The 23,881-nt window shown below is 34.5% G+C and overlaps 1 protein-coding gene across 6 annotated transcripts in view; it reads left to right on the forward strand.

The window, feature by feature from the left end:
- LUZP2 (leucine zipper protein 2) overlaps positions 1–19,400 on the forward strand; it is a 463,398-nt gene extending 443,998 nt beyond the window's left edge. For all 6 annotated transcript variants that reach the window (XM_074336147.2, XM_074336145.2, XM_019742592.3 and 3 more), the window contains exons 12-13: positions 14,631–14,717; positions 15,464–19,400. In XM_074336147.2, the coding sequence (XP_074192248.2) occupies positions 14,631–14,717; positions 15,464–15,568 (192 nt within the window). In that variant the 3' untranslated portion in view covers positions 15,569–19,400. The remainder of the gene's footprint in view (positions 1–14,630; positions 14,718–15,463) is intronic.
- The last annotated feature ends 4,481 nt before the right edge of the window (positions 19,401–23,881 follow it).

Genomic DNA, 23,881 nt, shown 5'->3' on the forward strand with positions numbered 1-23,881 from the left:
TCATACCTGAGACTAACAAACATAGTAGAGAAACCCTGGAATTACATAAAAGTTAGATTTGAATACTAACTTTGCTGTTTCCTAACATGTCACATTGGAAGGGATTTTATTATTCAGATCCCTTATCTATATAATGTTGATCGATGATTTTCAAACTTTTGCATACCTAGGAATCACCAGGTCAACGTGTGAAACTGCTTATAGTAAGGCTCCAGTCACACAGAAGATTAATCAGTAGATCTGGGGCACAGCCCGGGAATGTGTATTGTTTTAATATACCCACTTAGATTTTCTTCTGTCGATATTTCCTGTTAATCATTTTGAGAAAATTTGATGTTGATTTCTTGCACGTTTACCATGATTATTATGTATAATAGATATTAAATAGGCAGTATTTGATTATGTCATCAATGTCCTTGTTAGTTCATTGTAAAAAAGCTGCTCTGCAATTTTAATGTTCAAGGTCACAATATCCCGGATGGTCAAGGCCCCGAACTTAGAATGAGAGACCATGCGTATTCTTAGATATCCTTGTGGGTTCATTCTACTTTCTGCCTAATGTAAGTCAGTCAAGGTCACTTAGCAAAGTGATCTCTGGATTCTTTGGCCTTTCTTTTTTAAGTAGGCTTAGAGAGATCACCAAAGGCTTAACGGTATACAGGACTGTCAGTTTGGGGTATGTTTAAATTACTTTGAAAGCAGCTTTGCTTAAATGATAATATTGGAGTCACATGGAGAGAGCAAAGGATTGTACCTGCTTGATTTAATTTTCCTGCAGTTTGCAAATGTGCCTCATATTGTTTAATAGCTTAGCAAGAATTAAAGACATTGAGCATTTCATTTTAATTTTCACTTAGGGATTAAGACTTACTACTCAATGTAAATGTGTTTTACAATGTTTCAGACTGTGATAGGCAGCAAATTCTACTTATTTTTCTTCATTTTGAGTAAATGAAAAGCAATAATGGCATAGAAAACTATGCCACGCTTTTCATGTTAAAACAATTTTGTCAGAGATTTAAGATATCCTAGTTTGCTACTATATCCAGTGTTCATTGTGTGACATTTGATGGCTCTGATAAGTTGATGGCAAATACTTGGTTAACAAAATTTCCTAGGCAAGTCATGTCCTCTATAAATGTACTGAGAGACCACCAACCAGTGTCACTATAGGTGACACTCAGTCAGACCATCTGAAGAGGTTGGCTTTGTTGTGCAGGGCGGCCTGCAGGGTCTCTGGTCCCTCTCCCCACATAAGAACACAGGACATGGTGAGGCCAAAAAGGAACACCCACAGAGCCATAGATAGGGGAGTCATACCACTATAGTCTCGCTGGCGGCTGGCTTGGAGACACAGGAAACAGGAGCCACACGACCCGCAACCCTTACTCCGCCACTTGCTAGCTCGGCCACCATCTTCTTGCTAGCCCCCACTTTTCTGCTAGTCTAGCCACAGCAGTTATATTAGTGGCCAGTTACTCATTGGTTACAGCTGACAGCCAACCAGCCACAGCTGATGGCCATCCAGTCACAGTTGATAGCCATTTACTACCTGAGCCAGCACCTTTCCACATGAGTCCGAGAGCCTGGAAACTGCACTCCTGGCTCTATCCCCACAGCTTCATACAAGATATTCTTTATTGTGCTACTGTCGTATTTTTTAAGGAGCAGGTATCCCTCCAGATAATTTAGAAATGGTAGATAATTTCCTAAGGTCTTTAAAACAATTTTCTGCTTTTCACGTTAGATTTAAATTTCCATGTTTACTCTTCTATAACGTCTTAAAGCTTGCAAAATGTGAACTTAATTGTGTTTTCTTACCAGAAATCTTACAAAAACCTTAAGAATAATGTTTAACTTATTATTTTAGTAAATAAAAATAATCCCATAAGCATGCTATAATAAATACTATTAATTATAAGGATATTGGCCAAACATGGATGTGCAAATACAAAGTTTAATCTGGTCAATAATTATTTGATTCCCCCTTCCTATCTTCCCTGCAAGACACATAATAGTTTTCTCCCCTGGGTCTCTATCATGCTTGATTTATACATGTATTTTATTTTGTATCACATTCCATCTTGCTCATTGATTATTTATAAAAGTTTCTCTTTTTATTAGATAACAAGTAATTTCAGGACAGAGACTAAAAAATATGGGTATTTCCTTCAGAAACAAGCAAAATGCTCTTCTTAACATATGCTTATTAATATTTCTTTAAAACATCCAAAATTACAGTTAGATAGGACTGCATTTTTCAAAATTTTAACAATTTCATGTGGATAATGAAGAAATTAAAGTTCAGAGAGGAGATGTGACTTGCCTGGAGGTGCAGGGTTAGACCCTGTCCGGTTCCCAGATTACCATTCCTTCGTCAATTGGATTCAGGGTTGTCACCTTGATTCAGCATTATGTGTTCAGTCTTTCAACTTCTTACTTGATGGTTTCTAACCTCCTGATTATTAAAACAGTAGTAAAATATCATTCTGTAATTAATATAACAAATCCATTTCATACACAATAATGGCATCACACAAAAATGTATCCAAAGTGCATTTGTGTTTCTAAGTAACTTGATACTTAATTTCATTTTTCTTCTTTATAGTATTCTAAAATTTGTGCTTCTTTTTTGCCTTCAGCCTATGTGATATCTTAATTAAATATGCAGAATGAGCTGAACATTTTTACCTGTCAGAGATATTTTTGGTTGGTTGAATTTTAGGTTGTCCAGTTATACATTTGCATTCATTGTTTTGAGGTTTTTTGTTTTTGTTTTAGAGAAAAGTCATAAAAGATATAACTAATCTCTCTTGTGAAGTAGAGCCAAGTGTTTAATGCTAATAACAAAGTCATAATATTCAGCAGAATCAAAGATATAATAAACTCAAGGAGGACTTTAAATGAATTTCTGATAAGTGATTCCATCTGCTTTAATTCTTAAAGTATGATTATTTCTTCCTAAGAGAAGGAAGAATGTGTAATTTCCAATGACATTAATTCAGTTGTAGAGCATATTGCGATTTCTGTTAAATGAGCCTGTGTTAAGTAGATCCCAGGACGTCCAGCAGTGAATCAGTGTTCAAGAACAATCAGAAGGTAAGGGAAAGTGAAATAGTGAAGCCGATGACGCATACCGGTCTGGAGGAGGTCCGGCGCATGTGCTGGGCCACATGGGGACGTCAGGCAGGTGCACTCCGAGAGCAGCAGCAGGACCTGGGCACATGCTTTTATCACTGTGGGGACAGAGCAAGGAGTGCAGTTTCCAGGCTCTCGCCTTCAAGTGGAAAGTGCTGGCGCAGGTAGTAAATGGCCATCAGCTGTGGCTAGTTGGCTGTCAGCTATAACCAGTGAGCCTTTGGCCACTAATATGACTGCTGTGGCTATGCTAGCAGCAAGTGGGGTCTAGCAAGAAGATGGTGGCTGAGCCTGCAAGAGCGGATTGCAGTTAGCACGGTGGATTGCAGCTAGCAAGTGAGGTAGGTTGGCAGAGAGAGAGTGGAAAGCAGATTGCGGATCGTGTGGCTCCCGCTTCCTGTGTCTCCAACCCAGCCGCCAGCAAGACCATAGTCGTGTGACTCCCCTATCTGTGGCTCCGTGGGTGTTCCTTTTTGGCCTCACCATGTCCTTCATTCTTATGTGGGGAACGGGACCAGAGACCCCCCCATGCCACCCTGCATGACAATCACTCTCTGGTCTGGGGCAGTAAGTAGGACACTTTGAGACTCTGGCCTAGGCGAGATGGTTCAATTCAAACCAACAAGAGCAAAACCTGGGCATTGGTAAGCTCCATAGGGATCTTATCTAAGGAGCCGAGAGGCAGGAGAGACTTTATCCCCAGGGGCACTGGGGAAGTCATTCAGGAACTTACTCTTTCTTGTGACTCTGCAGGCTGTTATTTAGGGCATGGACTCTGGGGAGGGACTGGTGTCCATTCCAGGCCCCTGCAGGCCCCTTAGCAATGCAAAATGGATGCTGAGACAGCAATATTATGGAGTCGTTTAGCCAAAATCTTAACAGTGCCCTTTTGAAAAGGTCATTCTAAATATGCTACTTTATTGTCATAATTTCTAAATGGGATATTTGCATGTATCATAATGAAAATCTTCTGATACCTCTGAATCTGTAAGTTAAGTTAGATAGACTGATCTGATTCTGTCTTGAGGAGGACAAAAACAAATCCAGGATGGATAAGGACACCCTCCAAGGCTAAGGTCACTGAAGGATAAGTGGTTGCTTAATGAGACTCTTTTTCTTGCCTTGTTCAATCCGAAACAGAAAAGGATAAGACTGAAAGAACCGCAGACCTGTTCGGGGGGTGAGTGGGAAGGAGGAAATAGCAACAAATCCTCTAGCAATGTTAAGATTCTCTGCTGACAGGAGTCAAAATGTTGACACCAGGGTTGTAAAATTATAGTGACTAAATATCAATGTTTATATTCTGATCCAAATCTCTATTGACAAAATACAGAAATTTTGATCAAAGTAAGGGAAAGCTAAGGATGGTAAAGGAAGGATAGAAACTGAACTTCACTGAGCACTTAGCTGTACGTGTTAGATACTCCATTAAAGGCATATATATGTATATATGTGTATATATTTTATTATTATTATTTTTAATGTACCGTGTTTCCTTGAAAATAAGACCTAGCCGGACAATCAGCTCTAATGCATCTTTTGGAGCAAAAATTAATATAAGACCCAATCTTATTTTACTATAAGACTGGGTCTTTATAATATAATATGATGTGATATGATATGATATGATATGATACCGGGTCTTATATTAATTTTTGCTCCAAAAGACGCATTAGAGCTGATTATCCATCTAGGTCTTATTTTGGGGGAAACACAGTAACTCTTCCAACAACCCCTTCAGGTAGGAATTATTTTACCTAACTTAGAGATGAGGAATCAGAACCTCATGAAGATGAAGTAACTTCCCCAAGTTCATGCAGCTGATAAGGGCTAAATGAATTCTAATCAGAGATGGGCTAATTCTTCACACCATTCACCCAGCACAGTTACCTTATATTACCTCATTTCACTTTGTGTCAAGATCTAGAAGTAGGCATTATTATCTCCATTTTACAAATGAAGAAAAAGTGAGATTAAGTTGACATGTCATATACATCATTCCACCAGCAATGTTGGCCTGTGATCAAGTTTTCAACAGTACAGAGATGTAGAAAACTGACTCTGGGTGGTGAACACACAATGCAATATATAAATGATGTATTATAGAAGTGTACACGTGAAACCTATATAATTTTACTGACCAATGCCACCCCAATAAATTTAAAAGTAAAAAATGTGCAATAAAAATTAACATTGAATACAGTCAGATAAAATATTAGTGGATTTTCCATAAGTCACTCAATCTCTCTCTCTCTCTCTCTCTCTCTCTCTCTCTCTCTCTCTCTCTCTCTGACTCTCTATGACATTGGACCCTTTAAATATTTTTAATTTTAAAATGTTCTTTCTTTTTCAAAAATATTGTTGAAATATAGCAGTGTTGTTGTTGTTGTTTTTGTTGTTGGTTTAATTATGCTAATGTCAATATCTGAAGCTGACCATCCCCATGTTTGTAACTGAGGTTTAACTTTATTCTTCTGTAAAATACCAAAGTCCAGGAACTTCAATATTTATGAACATACACACATTATCACAGAGAGTGGGAGACAGAATTGGGACTCAAATTCAATTACACATGACTCCAAAGCTTGTTACCTGCACATTATGCAAGTCCTGATAATGACTGGGATGCTTCAGTGTTACAGTCTCCCCTACCATGTTGTCATTGTCTACTTTTTTCCATGTGCAGAGGTAAATAATTAACAGGGTTGGTCTCAGCTATAGTTTTGTTATTTCTTTGTCTGCTTTTGTGGCATAGTATAACATTTTGTGACAAGGTAGTTTATTGCCCAAAATCACAGAAACAAACTGGTTATTCTGGTGGTATTGGTGAAGATGTGTACATGAAATAGAGGGTATAATCATTTTAATAAACATTCATTCACAACTTATCCCATTCCGTAATCAGGTCTATTGTATAATTGTATAATTATATAATTGTATAATTATATAATTATACAATATTGAGGTGGTTGAATTTGTGCATATTTTCCTGATCAGTCTTCATATTTTAGTGCTTGAGTTTCTGAAAATAGGTATCTTACTAATCAGATTGAATTTTATCTAACTGCGATGGAGTATTTTGAAGGCCTATTATTATATTTGTAAATATATATATATTTGTTATATTTTATGCAATTCTCAAGACTGCCACTCAGACATTTTTGCCTATTAGGACAGAAAATAGATCCTTTGTATAATTAATCAATCGTTCATTACAACTAGTTACAATTCTGTCCATTCTTCCCCAGTAAAATTGTATTTTTTGATCATACATTCATAAGGGGAAATGATATCTACACCTTTCCTGCAGTCCAAGAAAAATAATTTAAGGTTCAAATTGATAAGGAAGAGCTTAAGTTTCTAAGCGCTGATCTAACTTAAGTATCATATTTTTATGAACATGGTAGTGACCTATAGTCAAACTATTCGCAGATAAGCAATTTTTACATAGATGGCCATATCTCATTTGAAAGTGACCAATCAGCCATGCCTACAAGGAAAGGAGGAAGGAAGGAAGGAAGGAAGGAAGGAAGGAAGGAAGGAAGGAAGGAAGGAAGGAAGGAAGGAAAGGGAAGGAAGGAATGGGAAAGGAAGTAAGAGAGGCAGAGGATGATAAAAATAGAGGGAGGGAGGGAGAGAGGGAATGGAGGAAGTGGTAGAAGAAGAAGAAGAAGGGAATAGAGATAAAGATATAAATAGATAGTTACATAGTTGGACAGACAGATAGATAGATATGTGTTATATGTTATTTTGAAGCCAAACAAACAAACAAAAAAATGCTAAAGCACAATAATAAACTTATTTGACATGTTTTGTTTGTTTGTTTGTTTGTTTGTTTTTGTTTGTTTGTTTGTTTCCCGCTATATCATTGTGCTTTGACATTTGGCAATACTTTACATGCACTCTTTGCATTGCTATGAAATTATCTGTGCAAATTTGTATTATATCTTTTAGCTTACATATTTTTCACATTAATAAATAACCTAAAATATAGTCTTCATAACTACAAAATCTCTTGTTATCATTATTTAATTAACCACCCTACTTATGTTCAACCATTTAGTTTTATTTTTTTCTATTACACAAATCCCCATAATAAATACTTCAGAATACAAAGCATTTTTTTAAATTTATTTTTATTTGTAGATTATTTTCTTCAGAGAGAGAATATCCCAACTTAAATATGCTGGATCATAAGCATATTTAAACCATTGTATCTTATTTAATTATTTTCCAAAATACTTGTATCAATTTATTTTCACACCAGTATTTTAAAAGAGAGAGATAGAAAGACCAGGAAAGAGAGAGAGCAGTTCATTTCATCATGTCGTAGCCAACAGTAAATGTGTATTTTTTGTTTTCCTGTTTAACAGAAGACAGTTTATTAGTGTACTGATTATTTATAATATTTTGTGTAATTAGATCGTACCATTTTTCTTCAATGACATGAAGATGGCATTGCATTAACGCTTCTGAAAATGTAATGTAGAACTACAGTTTTCCAAATGTAATGGACCACATAAATCATTACATAAACAACCATCATTTTTAAAATATATATCAGGGAGTCTACTGTGATATGATAATATATATGACTTAGTGTGCCATATATATCAGAGGCTTTGTTCCAGGTTGTTTACAACATTTACTTTTATCTTCATCATCATCATCATCATTGTTACTACCATATATTGACATATTAGTGGTAAAAGGCACTGAGCTCAGTACTTTACATCATTTTCTTAATGTTTACAAACATTTGTAAATTAAAATTGTCCACATTTTACAAATGTGGAGTTTAGATTGAGAAAAATCAAGTAACGTATCCAAGACCACAAAGCTAGTAGGTGGTAGGTTTAAGAATTTGAACTTTAGTTCAAGACCAACTTCTTAGCCCACGGGTCTGCCCACTACCTTATTCTTTTCAGTCATAAAATCTCTTATGTGAAATAACACTTTTTGTCTCTTTCCAAGATTTACAATTCCGTTCCAGATTTGACCAGGAAGAATTAAAAAAATGAAAAAGTCAACAATTATTGCAGGTCGTGTTGGGAAATGAGGCACACAAAATATATATTACTATAACAAAAAGTTCTGTGTTTTTGTGTGTGTTTAACAGTCATAATAAAAGGAAACTCTCTGCATCTGAGTAGGTAATACCAGAGATTCAATCTTTTAATGCCCAGTCACTTATCTGTGAGCCATTGTTGTGGATCATTAAGGTGAGTCTGATGACCGCACTCCAATATCACATCTCACTTGTTTAAGAAGACAGTCTCCAAGTCTGCCATCTCATCTATCTCTTTAGTTTTTTCTCTGCCTGCCTCTTCACTCATCATGCCTGGCACAAACAGGGTGAGCAGCAGCATAGAAAAATTTGGCAGGACCTGCATTTTTATACTAACCATAAAAAGCTCCCAGAGTTCCAAGTGAACCATTGTTCAAATAAGAACTGCTAGGGAAACTGGTTCAGAATATTTGTCAATATGGGTGGCATTTTATCTTCTCTGGGGATCTCCTTTCTCTTCTTTTGGAACTAGAAAATCTCCCTACTCTTGCTATTAGTCCTGGGTAGCCAAAAGGATATTTGGAGAGGTGACACATGTCCACTTAGTTTGGCATCGTTGTCTAAAGATGTTCCCTGTGGTAAGGGAAAGCATGAAAGTTGGAAGGATAGAAAGGATGCATAGAGCTTATCAAGATCACAGATCAATGCGATCTTCATGGATTTATCATTTGAACTGCTCATTAAATGATAGTTGACAGTTTGCAACATTGGTAATTACATTGTGGTCATTTGGGGCATTAATGAATCCTGAGCAAAATTGGGTAGATACAAACTTGCTTGTAAAGTTTGAAGACCAGGAAAAATGCTGTGGCTATTGCATTCAATATGGGGTTGGGGGTGTTAAGAGATAAGATTAAATGTAGCCATATTAAAAATGAGCTTATGTGCTCTTTAAATAAGTGTATACTTTACAGGCAGTAGGACCTTACACATTTGTTGGTAGGGTGATATTTTTCTGATCGGTTTTGATTAGATTGATTTTTATGCAGTGAGTTATCAGTGGAAATATATGTTAGGAAGACATTTCTGGAGGTTGCACTGAAGACGTATTGAGGAAAGTCAAGCTTAGAGAAAGCTGGATAGTTTAATTCAATATTCTAAGAAAGAAAGAGATAAACTCCATAATCTCTGAAAAACAGAGAAGGATTAGAGCCTAACATACTAAATTATTTTAATGAAAAATGGTTTATAGTGTTACCCATGGAAGGACTGTCTGCTGCTATTATCTGCAAGTTTCATTTTTGCAAGCTAAAATAACAATCCTCCAACAAAGACCTCTACTGCATCTACTCGTACACATAGCAATTAAAATATATAAAGTATTGTGGTTCTTGTTGGTATTGTTTTCCTTAGTTTCTGGTCAATGCATATAAAAAGAAAACTGTAAAAATTTACTACCTCTTGAGGTGTATGATAATTTAAGCAATCAAGTTTTAATGTATCTTGCTTGTGATGGGAAGTTAAGCATGCCTTCATGGTATGTTGTAGTGTATACGTTTCAGGCATAAAGAGAAAGTGAATCATTTGAAAAAGGAAAATTTTTGTTATGGTTTATTCAGTTGCATAGTTTAAAATTCCAACTCCAAATATTCAAGTATTTAAACTAAACTTTTGAAAAAAATTATCCAAGTTTCAACTTCCTGTCAACCTGGTGAGAAAAAGAAAAGGCAGCTACCTTAACCAGTCCTGGTGATCTCCAGAATCATGCAAGTGAGAGAGAAATGCTTATAAAAGTGGCATGAATACCAAACTTGTCACTGAAGGGAGGAGGTTCTGTCGATGGCATTTTTCAAGTATTGTATGGAATGATCACTTTAGAGTCCTGTTCGTGAATCTGTTCGATTTCCAGTAAAAAGAAAGTACCAGCTTGTAAACTTTCTTTAAAAAGTAGGCATATCACTGCAGGATATTTACAATATAATTGTGTCCTCATAACTACTAAATTGAATATAACTGTCACTCTTTTATCTGTAAGTTCTTCCGTGAACTGTCCCTCCTGTAGTCATCTCTCAGTGGCTCCTATCTCAGCTGACCTCACCACTATTACCTTTACTATGCTGTCCCTCCACCATGTGTCTACTTTTACTTCTTTTTTATCCTCATGACTCTGACACACACACACACACACACACACACACACACACACACACACACACACACACAAACTCTAGCCATTATTCAAGGGGCATTTCCAGCACACTTAATCACTCTCTGATATTCTCTTTTATATATCCTTGTTTTTGTATTTATTTCTGCTTTCCCCACTAGAATGTAAGTTTTATTAAGTGTAGAAATCTTGTCTATCTTTTTCATTGTTCTGTTTCCAACCCTGAAACAGTACCTGTCTCAGAGTAGGAATTCAATTAAAAAAAGGAATTAACTTCATTTTTTTTTTTCTTGGTAACCACATCTCTCACTCTAGTATCTTGGTAATGACATCTCTCACTCTGAAGAACATTTGTTTTAAGAATTACATTATATTATTTCCAAGCCAGCTTCCCAAGAAGTATACAGATTGGTTTAATTCGATATGAAATGATTCTCAGTATAACTTCAAACCCTGGTTTATTAGATAAATCTGTAAATATATTAACACAATTTGAAACATCTATGTTCTCATCTTTTTTCCTCCCAAAGAAAAAGATCAATTGTGTTTATTATTTTTATCCATAATGTCAAAAGAGAAGTATTAGTACTAATTATTTTTTTGCATCCTTTTAAGTAAGTACTCATTTCTCTATTTCCTTTTCTTCTCATCTTCTCTCCCCTGTCACCCTAAGAACATCCAAACCTGTATAGTATTTTTATAAGAGTTTATTTGAGCCAAACTGATGGCATTCTGGAAAGCAAGAGCTCAAATGATCCAGAGAATGGCAGTTTCTTTTATACATTTGGAATTAAGGAGGCAATGCAAGGAAGACTACATGGAGGTGGGAGAAAGCACATGGACACAAGATTATGTGCTCCCCTCAGGGGTCTGAAAAAGAAGATTACTCTGGCATATCAAAGGTGTGTTAACCTAGATACACAAGAAAGAATACAGGGCTTGCTTAAGGCAAATATAAACCCTTTACTGAAGAAGTTGTATGCCTGGGGCATGACTACCCATCATGGTGTGCCCGGTTAGGTATTTATGTTCAGATCATCCTGTAAGTTTACTTTTGGTCACTGGATTTGTCAGATTTATTACAGAGCCTCCTTTTCATCCTCCCCTCTTTCCTTTTCCTCCTCTATGTGTGGGAATTACATGACTGTTGACTCTGCAACATACTTTATATTTGTAATGTCAGTGTCAGCTCATTGTAATTGTTGGTTTACAATCATTAATGGTAGTAATAATAATAATAATAATACTGATGATGATGATAATGATAATGATAGGGAAAGAGGGAGAACGAGAAGGATGTTTACTATTTGTTAATATTTATGGTGACTATTTTATATAGTTTTTAATTTTATACTCAAAATAATCCTATGAAGAAGTAGCCCCATTTTGCAGTGAAATAACGAGACACAGAGATAAGTAACTGATCAAGTTATTTGATCAAGATCACTAATGAATAAACATTGGAACTGAAACCAAAGTTTGTTTTCCTCCCAAGCACTTTTAACCATTTGGCAAAGTTACTTTTGTACTACAATGCTGGAAATGCTTCTTGCCTTTCTTAACTACAGTTCTCTGGAATTTTTGGCAATCTGGGTGATATTGCAACAAGAGTGAGAAAACTCCACAATCAAACCTCCCCTTTATGTTCTCACCAAGTGAATGCCTGCTTCCTCAATGACTATACATTTGATAAGATGCTTATTAAGGCATGCTACCTGCATTTATAATTATGTTGCCCTTTATCTGTTGCTTTTCTGAGAAACACTAAGAATTTTGCGAATCCCATCTCATGAAGTTTCTACAATGTCTGTGAGGTACAGAAAATGTAAGTTTAAACGTACTGTTCACTATAAGATCAAACTATCAAAAAAGGTTTGAGCTGTCTTCCAGCCACATAATATTTTCTTTAATGTTAAAATTTAATAAGCTTTCATTGTTCAGATGATCAAAGTCTTGTCTCAAATAGTCAGCTATGCTTGCATTAATGAAAGAACATACTCCACTGAAAATCCTTTAGCATTTTTCTCATGATGATGACCTCAAGTGATGTTCCACATGTACAAAAAAGGGTCTTGAGGTCAAATAGATTTGAGAAATGGTTGTATCATATCTCCTTCTAAGAGATTTGTAATGCATTTGTGCATTATGAAGAAGTGGATTTCAAATTTCATTGTGCATTGGAATTGCTGGAGTGCTGTTTAAAAATGCAAATCTATATTTATAGGACTGAATTATCTCCCAGAAGTATTCTTTTAACAATCACCTTATGTGATTATGTAGACAGATCATTCAAGACCAAAACTTTAAGAAATGGTGTTTTAAAAATGCAACTGTTTAATGTTCAAATAAAGTTTTCCCAAAACTTGTAAGAACTTTCAACTCCATTATTCTAAATATATTTTGGAAATCCTACACTATGCAGGTTACTTTTTGTACTTACCATGTTTTTTGAGCTTGATTTCATATACCTACTTTAGTTAACTTTTAAACAGCTGAATACAAGTATAATAAAAACAAAGGCCAATTATGTTATTAAAATATATACAGAATAATTATAATTTTTCCAGGGTAATTTTAGATTCTAGATCTGACTCAAACCCATGCTATATAAAAATAAACAAATTTATTTCTTAGGCAGTGTAGAAGATTCTGCTGTACATCTATTCTTGGAAATAAGGTAGTCAAGGGTTTGGCTACTGATTTCTATTGTTATAGCTAAAATCTTACTTTCCACTATACTGTAGACTGATTCAGAATGTGGGGCTGTGTGTAACCATTTTGGAGCCTGTATCAAATATACCTAAATTTAGTCATATGAAAAATCAGACATTTATTAAAATTCTAAGAATTGTAATATTTTCACTGCCAAAATTTGTTTTATTCATTTATTACTTACAGAGGTTATACATTGGCCATTTGCTATCTGGTAGACATCCAGCTGTGCTCTAGGGCTGATAAACGTAGCCTCTGTCTTTAAGGAAATTTACAATATATTGAGGAGCCATACAGGCTTATACATACAAAAACAATGTTAAGTGCTAAAACGTTTATATGCATTGTAGCTTTAGAACAAAAAAGTGTTACTGAGTCTATGTAGTGGTAGAAATTATGTGCTATGGCAGGAATGAGTAGCTAGTTTCTAGGATGCCACAATGAAGAGAGATTTGTATGAAGGTGGAGTATCAGACACATAGACTTAGAGGGGTAAAGTATTACATGGTGTGTGTTCAATTAAAAACAACAGACTGTAAGAATATGGAATGTATAAAATAACTTTGCTCTAAAATCTGAATTGGACTAGGTTAAAAGTCTTATACAACCTCTTTTGTTATCATCTACTTGTAGAATTTATAGAATGTTGGAGTTCAAAACCAACTTCCGTACCCATTTGTTTGACCCTCAAGGAAACAAACTGATGCTCAGGGTCAGAGCTAACTGGTGGCCATGGACTGTTAAACACCTAGGCTCTATCTTACATATGGAAAAGATTTTGGAAATTACAAAAAAAAAAAAAAAAAAAAAAAAAAAAAAGACAAGAAATGCATATTCTTATACTAAACAATTTTTATGGTTACTTTAAAAATATGTTCAAAATAAAGAGGAAGAAAAAAAGGAAGGGGTGATGGGAGAATGAAAGGTAGTAAGGAAAGGAGGATGGAAGAGAGGCAGAAAAAGAAGGAAGGAATTTAAAAGAGGAAGGGTGAGAATGAGGGAGCAAGGGAGAGTGGGAGGAGAGATTATTCAATATTTTAACCTTGGTTAAAATGGAAATGAAGGCCAATTGGCATACACTGCCAGTAATTCACCTTCTTCAAAACTATTGAAGCTAATGAGTAAAATGAGGTTTCTTGGTTAGTAAAATATATGATCTTATTTCCAAAATATAATATTTATAAGGTATTGAAGATTTTTGCTTCATAGATTGTTGATCATATTGTTTAATTTGCTTCCTGGTTTGCAATATTGATGTTCCTGCAGGAATACAGACCATATTTATATTGTAGAGTCTAGACACATAAAAAATATAGTAGTTTTATAATTTATTTATTTATTAAACTTTTTACAAAGAAAAAAACTTGCCATAGGAATCAAACTTTGTTGTAGTCGATGACTGCCAAACGAACTACTGTGATCCAAAGACTGACTGGGAATGCTTACTTTCTCCTTGGGATCCCGCTCATGTTGTGATGATTACCCTAGTTTGCCCTTTCAGCTTGTTTTAAAGTGAAAGAAATGTCTCAGTGAGAAAAATTCAAGGGAGTTTTCTCTCCCCTTCCTTCGTTTAATTTACTTTCATTGATCTTTTTTCAATTGCAGGGTTTACAGGAGGATGGGACCTGTTTGATGAAGCATAAAGAAAATACCCCAAGAAATGACACTGCAGAACCAGAGCCTACCCCGCAGGTAGTTTTTGGTTGTTGGTTTTATATCATAAAGCATTACTTGAATACATTGGGTTCAATGATTTCTCTCTTACTCTAGCTGAAGCTGGGATGTTTTATTGGCTAATACAAGATATTTCCTTCACCTAGTGCTTCTGAACCTTTCCATGACCACTGTGCCTGCCATTAAGCTTTTGGTTTGATTAGTGGAAGTTCTCAGAACAACAAGAGTGAGGGAGGTGCCTCTCTCCTTCCATGCAACCAAGAAACAAACAAAAATAAACAGCAAGCAAAAAACATGTATCTATTCTTATGGGACAAAGAAGATATAAAGACTAGGGAAAGCGCAGGAAGTAGAAAGAAATACATATCCCCCACAAAAGCAAACAAAAAACACACAACTCAGGAGCTTAATTCTAAACTTCTACCTATACTGTTCTGTATTTGACCAAAAATATTATAGACTGGCAATTCTGAGACTTAATTTCATATAACACAACATATTTCAAGTTTGAGGTTAAATTAATCAGAATTGAATGATTTGGGCAAAGTTTTTTCAAAATAGTTTTTGAAATATTTTGCCATTTGTAGACAATATTTTATGTACTTCATGAAGTAGCAGTGCTAACACATTTTATTTTATTTTTGTCTGACAGTTTTCTATAAAATATTTGATGAGATATGTGAATTTACATTACTATTCTATTACAATTTTATTTTTTACCTTTTATTTGACTCTCCTAATTGTCTGTTTGTGTTACTTGACAGAAATTGCAAATGCCTCCTTGTACTGAATGTGAAGTGGAAAAAACCCAAGAAAACCAATTGACCCGCTTTGAAGGGAGGGTAACTAGAGAAGAAAAAATACTGTAAATGTCAGGAAACTGTGTTGAAAAAAAAATCATTTACTATTGTCTTCATACCCTTTTTAGACCACAGGCTTGATGGAAGTACTAAGTTTTTAAAGCATGCATCTTTTTCACAATTTTATGTACTTTATAGTCTGCAGATTTTCCAAAAGATTCCAGTCTGATTATGATCCTCAACCAATAACCTAATTAAAAAGGCTATCATAAACCGCCATTGTCATCAGTAAATTGGTCTGTTTTGAACTCAAAAGCAATATAACATTTAATTGTTATGGTTCATTTGGGTATCTAGGACTTCTATGATCTAGTTTGTGAAATCAGCTAGAGGATGAAAATATGTTTTGAATCTTCAACATTCTTAGAACCCAAATCTCAATTATATTATAAAGATTCTGGCCCATACTGGCCAATTGGCTGAGATATATATATATATATAGTGCCAAAAAATGTATACACATTTTAAGAAAGGAAAACTGGATTAAATTTGTAATACTCAATATATACCAATAACAAAAGATGAATGCAAGTCACATTTGACTTCTGCAATTACAAGAGGTGCTCAAAGTAGTTACCATCAGTGTCCAGACACTTCTGATTACAGCAAATTACTGCTTGAGCAACATCGACCAAAGTGTCCACTTGTATACATTTTTTGGCACCCCCCCAAATTAAATATATATAATTATTGTTATTATTATTTTGAACCATGTCTAAACAGTGTCAAGGCATTCTGTCAGGGATTTAGTCAGTTAACAGAATTCATTAAAAATGCTTGGTATGATGTAAACCAAATATCTGGGTGAATGTGTAAATTTCTGACACAGTTGATTAGTGTTTTTTGGCATTCTACAGACACATCCCTATGGTTGTCTGCTGGAATTATGCCAAGTTCAGAATCAAGTTGTTTGAAATGCTCGGCATGATTTTTGGTAGGAAATTGGGGAGTGAAATGTGAGCTGGGAAGTGGGATCCCAAATACATTTATGAAAGCAAATAATATACATTTGAAAATGGGGATTTGATGCCAGTAAAGCAGCCATGTAGAACCCATAAACCCAGATTTGTATATTTTGAAAACAAATGTATTATTAAAACAAATCACGGCTACAATAATCTTTGAAGTTGGGGCTGTTCTTAGGAATATCACTGACCAAATAAATTCACTCCTGAATAATCTGAATGTAGCTCACAAGCAAGAGGAATTGCAATTTGAATAGTTATCTGATTGATAGGCTCAATATAGAATCAAACTTACAGACTCAAATTAATGGGTTAAATGATCAAGTTAGTTTGCAGTTTGCACCAAATATGTATAAGACTCATTTTGCAGAAAGCATATAAAACCATCAGTTTTATATAATGTATCTGCCAAGTCACAATTAATATATTTGCAGCACTGTATCCTGGCAAGTTGCATTATAAAATAGTCTCTCTCTCTCTCTTTCTCTCTCTCTCTCTCTCTCTCTCTCTCTCTCTCTCTCTCTCTCTCTCTCTATATATATATATATATATATATATATATATATATATATATATCAATAGATGGAATTAAATTCAAGGGTATAATGGCACACCTTTTATCACAATGACATATTTAAAGAAATTTAGTGATTTGGAAAAATGACAAACTGTCATTAGCAGTAAAAGTAATATTGTGATATAGTCATGTAACTGTTGTGCTTGCAGAATAATTCAGTGTCATTTATCAGTATTTTTGCAGATTACTAGCTACCTAAGAAAGAAGGACAATTAATTTTATAGATGATCCATAGAGTTTTCAGATGAAGTGACCAGGATTGAAGAAATGGTCAAAATCCAAAATTTCTGCTGATTCCTACTCAACTCTAAAAGTTTAATTCTATGAAAGGGAATATTGCTAGCTTCCGAAGTCCTGTTCCTTGTAATTTCCCCACTGTACCAATAAACCCTAACCATCTCCAAAGGTTTATGAAAGAGAAGCAAGTAATTTAGTTTTAATTTATTTTCACTTTTCTACTCCCATCCTGTGCCCCGACTTCATTCCTAGAATCTATGGATCCTATGGAAAGTTAATTGCCATTTCACCTTAACACAGTGTGGCTTGAAAATTTTGGGGACTAATAAAAAAAGAGTCAGGCTGATATTTTCTGAAATTTTTATAGCATACCATGACAAAAGATGAGAATTCAGCTTCATATTAATCAAATTTGAAAAGCTTCATTTGTAAATTATGTTTTCTGTGCTCTAAATTCCTGTCCAAGTATGTGATTATATAATCAAGTTGCTTCTCTTAATTACTGTCACCATCAAGTGGGCTTTAAATGTATATACTTTTTTCTGTAATGATAGATAACATAATGTGTCTTCAGAGTTTACTGTGGTATATTCATTGCAGTATTTGTTTCAAAACAAAAGGAATTTGTAGCAGAAGAGCTTTATAAATATTTTTAAAGACATATTCTGGGAGTTCCTTTTAATAGTTAAGCACGGAATTCTTTTTAAGAATTTTCTATAACTTTAATGAATGCATTTTATTTCTCTCAATCCTCTAATTGCTTTAAAATAACATCAGAGAGGTTTAAAATGCGTACTTACATGTGTGGCTTTTGTCTATAAGACAGGTACCATGTCTTTTAATTAACAGCTCTATAAATAGATGCTTTTTTTTTTTTTTTTTTGAGGAGTTAATATTCATAGCCTAACTATCCTCATATGGAAGAAAACATTAACCTGGATGTTGAATATAGATACTACTAGTCTGTCATGTACTTGTAAAAGTAATCAATGAAAGGTTACTTATGCTTTGCAAAATATGAATTTATTTCTATTGAGAAACAAACATAGTTTCCATAGGAATGGCTTATTTCAATACAGGTATTACCAGAACTACAACAGTTTATTTATCTCTAGTTTTTTTTTTTTGTTTTGTTTTGTTTTTTTCTTTTTTAATGCTAATCAATGCTAGCTAGTCATTCTAAGTTAGACATTGGTTTTGAACTTTGTGTTTCCTTTTATATGCATTAACTATGTAAAGTGAACGAGTGCCTATAGTGTAAAGACCTAAATGAATGCTGACTGTGTCTATCCAATGCCAACATTCTCGGATAAAAATTGAAAAATTCAGTAACTCATTTGGATATGGTTTTCTGTGTGATCTCAAATCTCTGAATACTGTATATACTAAATGGCTAATTTTGTTTTTCATTCTTTAACCATATATTTAGCATTGCAATGCTATTTCAGACACAATTCTGTTTCTTAAGAAACACTGGATTACAAGTCTATGACAGTTATATGTAAAAGAGGCACTTACTGTTTTAGATTTACAATGTGGATAGTTGGATTAAAACAGTATCTGTGAACTTTGCGATAATGGAATCTTTTATTTTTTATAGCTTAAGTACAATACAAGCATTAATTGCAGCAGAGGCTGAAATAGCTATTGGCACTGTAGAGCAGGGTCAGCTGGCCAGACAGAGAGAGTAATGAAAACATATTATTTGTTTACTTGAGAGGCATTTTCTTAGTCATGTGTACAGTCTTAAACTACCCCAAACTATTTGTTCATCTGGATTATGTAACATAGTATTAATGGCCAAGTGATAAAGAATAAAAGGTATTGAAAGATGGCCATTTTTGCTCAATATAGAGATGTTACCAAAATTACAATGTATATTATCCTATATAACCTAATTGAAAAAGCAAATATTAATGTTAAAAATAGTATTTGCTTCTGTGTATCAAGGTCTAAGAACTTCTCTGAGATGGCGTCCTGGAAGTTTCTTCAATCTCTTTTTGCCAATGTCCCAGAAATCTTTTATTTAAAGGGTTTTTAAATAAAATTCTGTGATGGCAGAGATTTTTGTCTTTTTGTTTGCAAATGAGTCTGAAGTGCTGAGAACAAGCTGCCTCACAGAAGGTGCTCAAATGTTTGTCAAATGAATTAATTCAGAACCTGAAGCAGCAAGGGCAGAAGTAAAGGAAGCAACACAGGATTATTTTATTTGATTACAGGGAATCATAAGACGAGTCTTTTAGGAAGAAAAAAATAAACATTATTCTTCAGGTTTTATTTTGCTGTTGATCATTTGTTTTATTTTTAGGCTTTTTTTCCCCTTTGCCTTTTTCTCGGAAAGGTTTATTTATGGCCCTGTAGCTGTGACTTTAAGCAGAGTGGATATTACACTCCTAGGTGAATTTTGGAATGGTCCTCAGTGTAATAGACATAATTCACATGGTATGTATGTGTTTTTAATTGGAATCCAGCTTTGGCATTCACCTGGACTTGCATAGATCACTTCATATCTTTTGGTATTCGTTTCCAATCTCTTGGACCTTAAATAGTGTGATTGAAATCAGAGATTTTCCTCTCCATTCTGCTGAGCCCTAATCCTTTAGCAGACATAACTCAAGAGCTGCTGAAGTAAATGAACATCTAGAGCATGGATCTCTGGACTCCACAAACCTTCACCTTTAGCTAGAGTAGCTGTTCTTTTGTATAACTTATTTGTTGAGCTTATACATTCTGCATGTACTTTTAATGGAGAAAGGGACTCCAAAGTCCAGTTCCAAAGTGATGTGACTATCACTGAATAAAATAATCTCTGTGATCCCTTCTCCCCTTGTGTTTGTTGAGTCAGCCAGTCATTCAGCCATTCAGTATTCTTAGAGAATGTAAAATGTGCGTACCATTCTACGTTTCGTTGAGATCCAATGATAGGCAAAAGTTTTAAAATATGAATACTAATATTGCACTTAAAATGTGCCAGCCACTGTTTTCGATTTAAAAGTATGTATTAGTTAAATATGGTCAGGATTATTTGAGACCGTTATTACAATTCTCCTTACTTCACAGAGGAGGAAATGGAGGCAGAAAGATGTTAATGAATTGCCCAAGATCACCCGGGTAGTAAAAGGCATAGGTGGGATATAGACTCAGCAATAAGTTCCTGGGATCTCTGTGTTTAACCACTTCACCACACCTCCTCTCCTGCAGTTCTGCCTCTGTTTAGCTTACAGTTGAGAGAAAATGAAGGAAGCACACAGATAAACACATGGCCACAACAAAGAAAAACCAAGATTCTCTTTACAGCCCACGATGGGGCAGGGGTGTGGTGTATAACTGCAACTTGGCTGTGTGAAGTCTTCACTGAGAAAATGATATTAAACTAAGATTAATAAATATTTAATATTTTGTATGGGTGTTCAAAACTTCAAAAATTTTAGGTACTATTATGGTGGTTTCTACACATATTTGTGCTTTCTTCCATTGGTGAACATTTTAATTTGTAGATGCATAAATTTAGTATATGAATACCCTCATGTATTTACATCTCTATCCGTGTATGTACACGCCTGCATGTTCATGGCTATTAATACAGCAACATACGCAAATATCAGTTGAATGCCTTTTTTCTACCCTGGTTTCACTCCTAGTCATATGTTTCATGTTGTTTTCACACAGGACTTCTAAAAGCACAGTAGATGACTCTGTATGTAGTTAAGTGAACATCCAATGCAGTGGAAATGAACACACAATGCTAATTTAAGCTGTGCAAATGGACACATCAAATTAGCATTTCCGATCAACTATTTGATGTAGATAATCATCCACATCCCTAAAATGCACAGGCTTGGCTCATGTTCCACTTTATGTCTGTTCATTTGTCTTCCGTTAGACCTTGTCTAGGGAATTACATTTGGAGTTATTCCGTGAATATCCTGAAAAGGGGAATGCCTTTAAGCATGGTTTTGTAGGCATGGAATTCTACCAACTGTACTTATAGTCACAAAAGTATTTTTTACTTGGGAAAAATAAGGTAAGTATTTATACTAGTAAATATATTATCTACTCTGTACTAAAGCAAAGTTACACTGTTAGATAAATATGGATTCATAAGACCAAGGAAAGGGAGGTATTTTATCTTAAATGGTAATGAGAGCATGTTCTTATAACAAGAATTTGCTGTAGAAGTTTCCAGACATGGATTACTTTGAAATTACTACACTTTTGAAACCCAGTGTCTGTTTATTAGGAAGTGCTTTGCTTATGGTTTGTCTTTTTTCCCTCGCTCTTTTTTTTTTTTTTTTTTCCCCTCGCTCTTTTAAAATAAAGTCTTGCATTGCTACTTTGTCTTTTCTCTATGTGTTTTATTTGAATTTGGGTTAAATACAATTCATTGAATAGCTATAATTTGCTGAATAAAATACTAATTACTCTATGGCACAACTGCCAAAGTTAATTGGCTTTTACGTAATATTCTGAAGTGTTCTGCATAATTTTGTTTTCTCCAATAATGTGAAGATAGATTTGTCTGACTGATTCATACTACACAGTTTCTAGGAACTCCCACCTCACCAGGTGACCTGGTAGGTAATTATTGTTCTTTAACAGATACCACAATCCTCCTATTGTTCCCTTAGATATGAATAAACAATGTAAAATCACTGATTCTCTTTTCTTAAGGTTAATCTTGTGTGCCTTGCTTAGGCTAAGCGGTAGGGAGGCACAGTGGTTGTGGTACATTTTTTGAAGAAACCCTCAGAAGCCTTTTTGAGCTTGGGTCTCAATATTGTTTCTTAAAATATGTAACTCCCAGATCAGCTTTTTCAAAAGTTACTTTACTACATCCACATATCTAAACGTTTATGAGTGTACACATAACAACACTAGAAGTCTCACAACATGATTATGAGCAGACTTTGGAGTCAGACGACTTGCATTAAATTTTTTGGTCAACTTATTAATGTGTGACCTCAGAAAATTAGCTAATCTGTGTGTTTCAGTGTCATCGCCAGTAAATTAGGAATAATAAAATGGCTTACCTTGTGATAATTATAGCTGTTTAAGTATTAAGTGAGATCATACAAATAAGACAAACAGTAAGTATTTAATAAACACAAGTTATTTTTATTTTAAAGTATCTCTACATACATGAATGCATTCACAAATGTCCAATAGGAAAATTATTGTTCATGTGGAATTGGACACATGTATAGTATATTTTCCCTTCTCTGTCTGCATGTTCTGTGTCTGTATGAGTGTGTGGTGAGCAGGACGTATGATCTGTCTTGTATACAAAGAAATTCTTCTAATTTTTATTACCTGAAGAAGAAGACTGGATTTGTCTACATAACATTATGTGCAACTCATATTTCTTAAAATGAATGAGTCAAAATAGGATCATCATTTTAAAACCCCTAGGTGGTGGCATCAAATGTCTCTCCATTTATTAGACACAGTATTAACCAAACAATTTTTTCTCCTAAAAACATCTCATTTCTCTCTCTTGTTGATAATCAAAAATACTAATTAAGGAATTCTGTTTGTTTCCAAAGAATTTTATAATGTAATTATTTCCTTTACCCTTCTGGTACAAATTATTTTTCAGATGGCTTTTATTATTTATCTTAATAGGTAATGAATAATGTCTGGGAAAACATAAGAAGTGTATTTGCTTTAACTTGCAACCATAATAATTTTAGTGAGATGTAGCATAGGCTATAGTCCAAGAAGATATGGGACAGTTCATAAATTAAATGAATAGGTATATGAATAAACTATTTACATGCTCCAATGATACTTTTTATAGAAAAAGAAGAAACATGAATGCATTCCAGATTTGCTTTCTAAGTGTTAAACTTGCATAGGCTGAGTACTAGTTTTGCTGGGACTTTTAAAACACCAATAAAACATCAATCAAAACCAAACCGTATTTCAGATTTTATGGTAGAAATGATTCTACACACATTCATCACTTTTTTGAAACTAGATTTTATTCTCATTTGGAAAATAGAAGCATCAACTTTCCTTTTCAATCTTTCTTCATTCCCACTTCAAAGCTTCAAAGCCTAGTGGACTTCTTTGCACCCTCCCTCTACCCCATTATCCTTTTAATTAAAGGAAAGTATGCAAACACACTCCTTCCCGGTGTGCCCAGAAATGTCTTTTGAGGGAATAAATGAGATACTATCTCTGTGGACCTGAAAGCCCCTTGAAAAGTTTGGAATTCTTATAATTAACATACTCATTAAGTATAAAGTTTTTATACTTTTGAACTGCTCTAACAGTTTTTTTTTTAATTGTCAAGTGTATCACACTTGTCCTCTATGATCTATTCACCACACAGTGTCCACTCTGATTATTAAAAAAAAAAAAAAGTTACATTGTGACGTTCCTCTTCTTAAAACAACTCAATGTTTTCTAATATCACTGAGAATTACATCGAAAAAAAAACATTTTCATCATGTTCTCCTAGGCCATACAGTGCTGGGCCCCCCCTCTTGGCCTCATTCCCACCACTTTTCCAGTGGCTCACTTGATTCCATTTTTTTGTTT

This window comes from Rhinolophus sinicus, chromosome 14, assembly GCF_057876585.1.
Source record: "Rhinolophus sinicus isolate RSI-liver-muscle chromosome 14, RSI-T2T, whole genome shotgun sequence".
Lineage (NCBI taxonomy): Eukaryota > Metazoa > Chordata > Mammalia > Chiroptera > Rhinolophidae > Rhinolophus > Rhinolophus sinicus.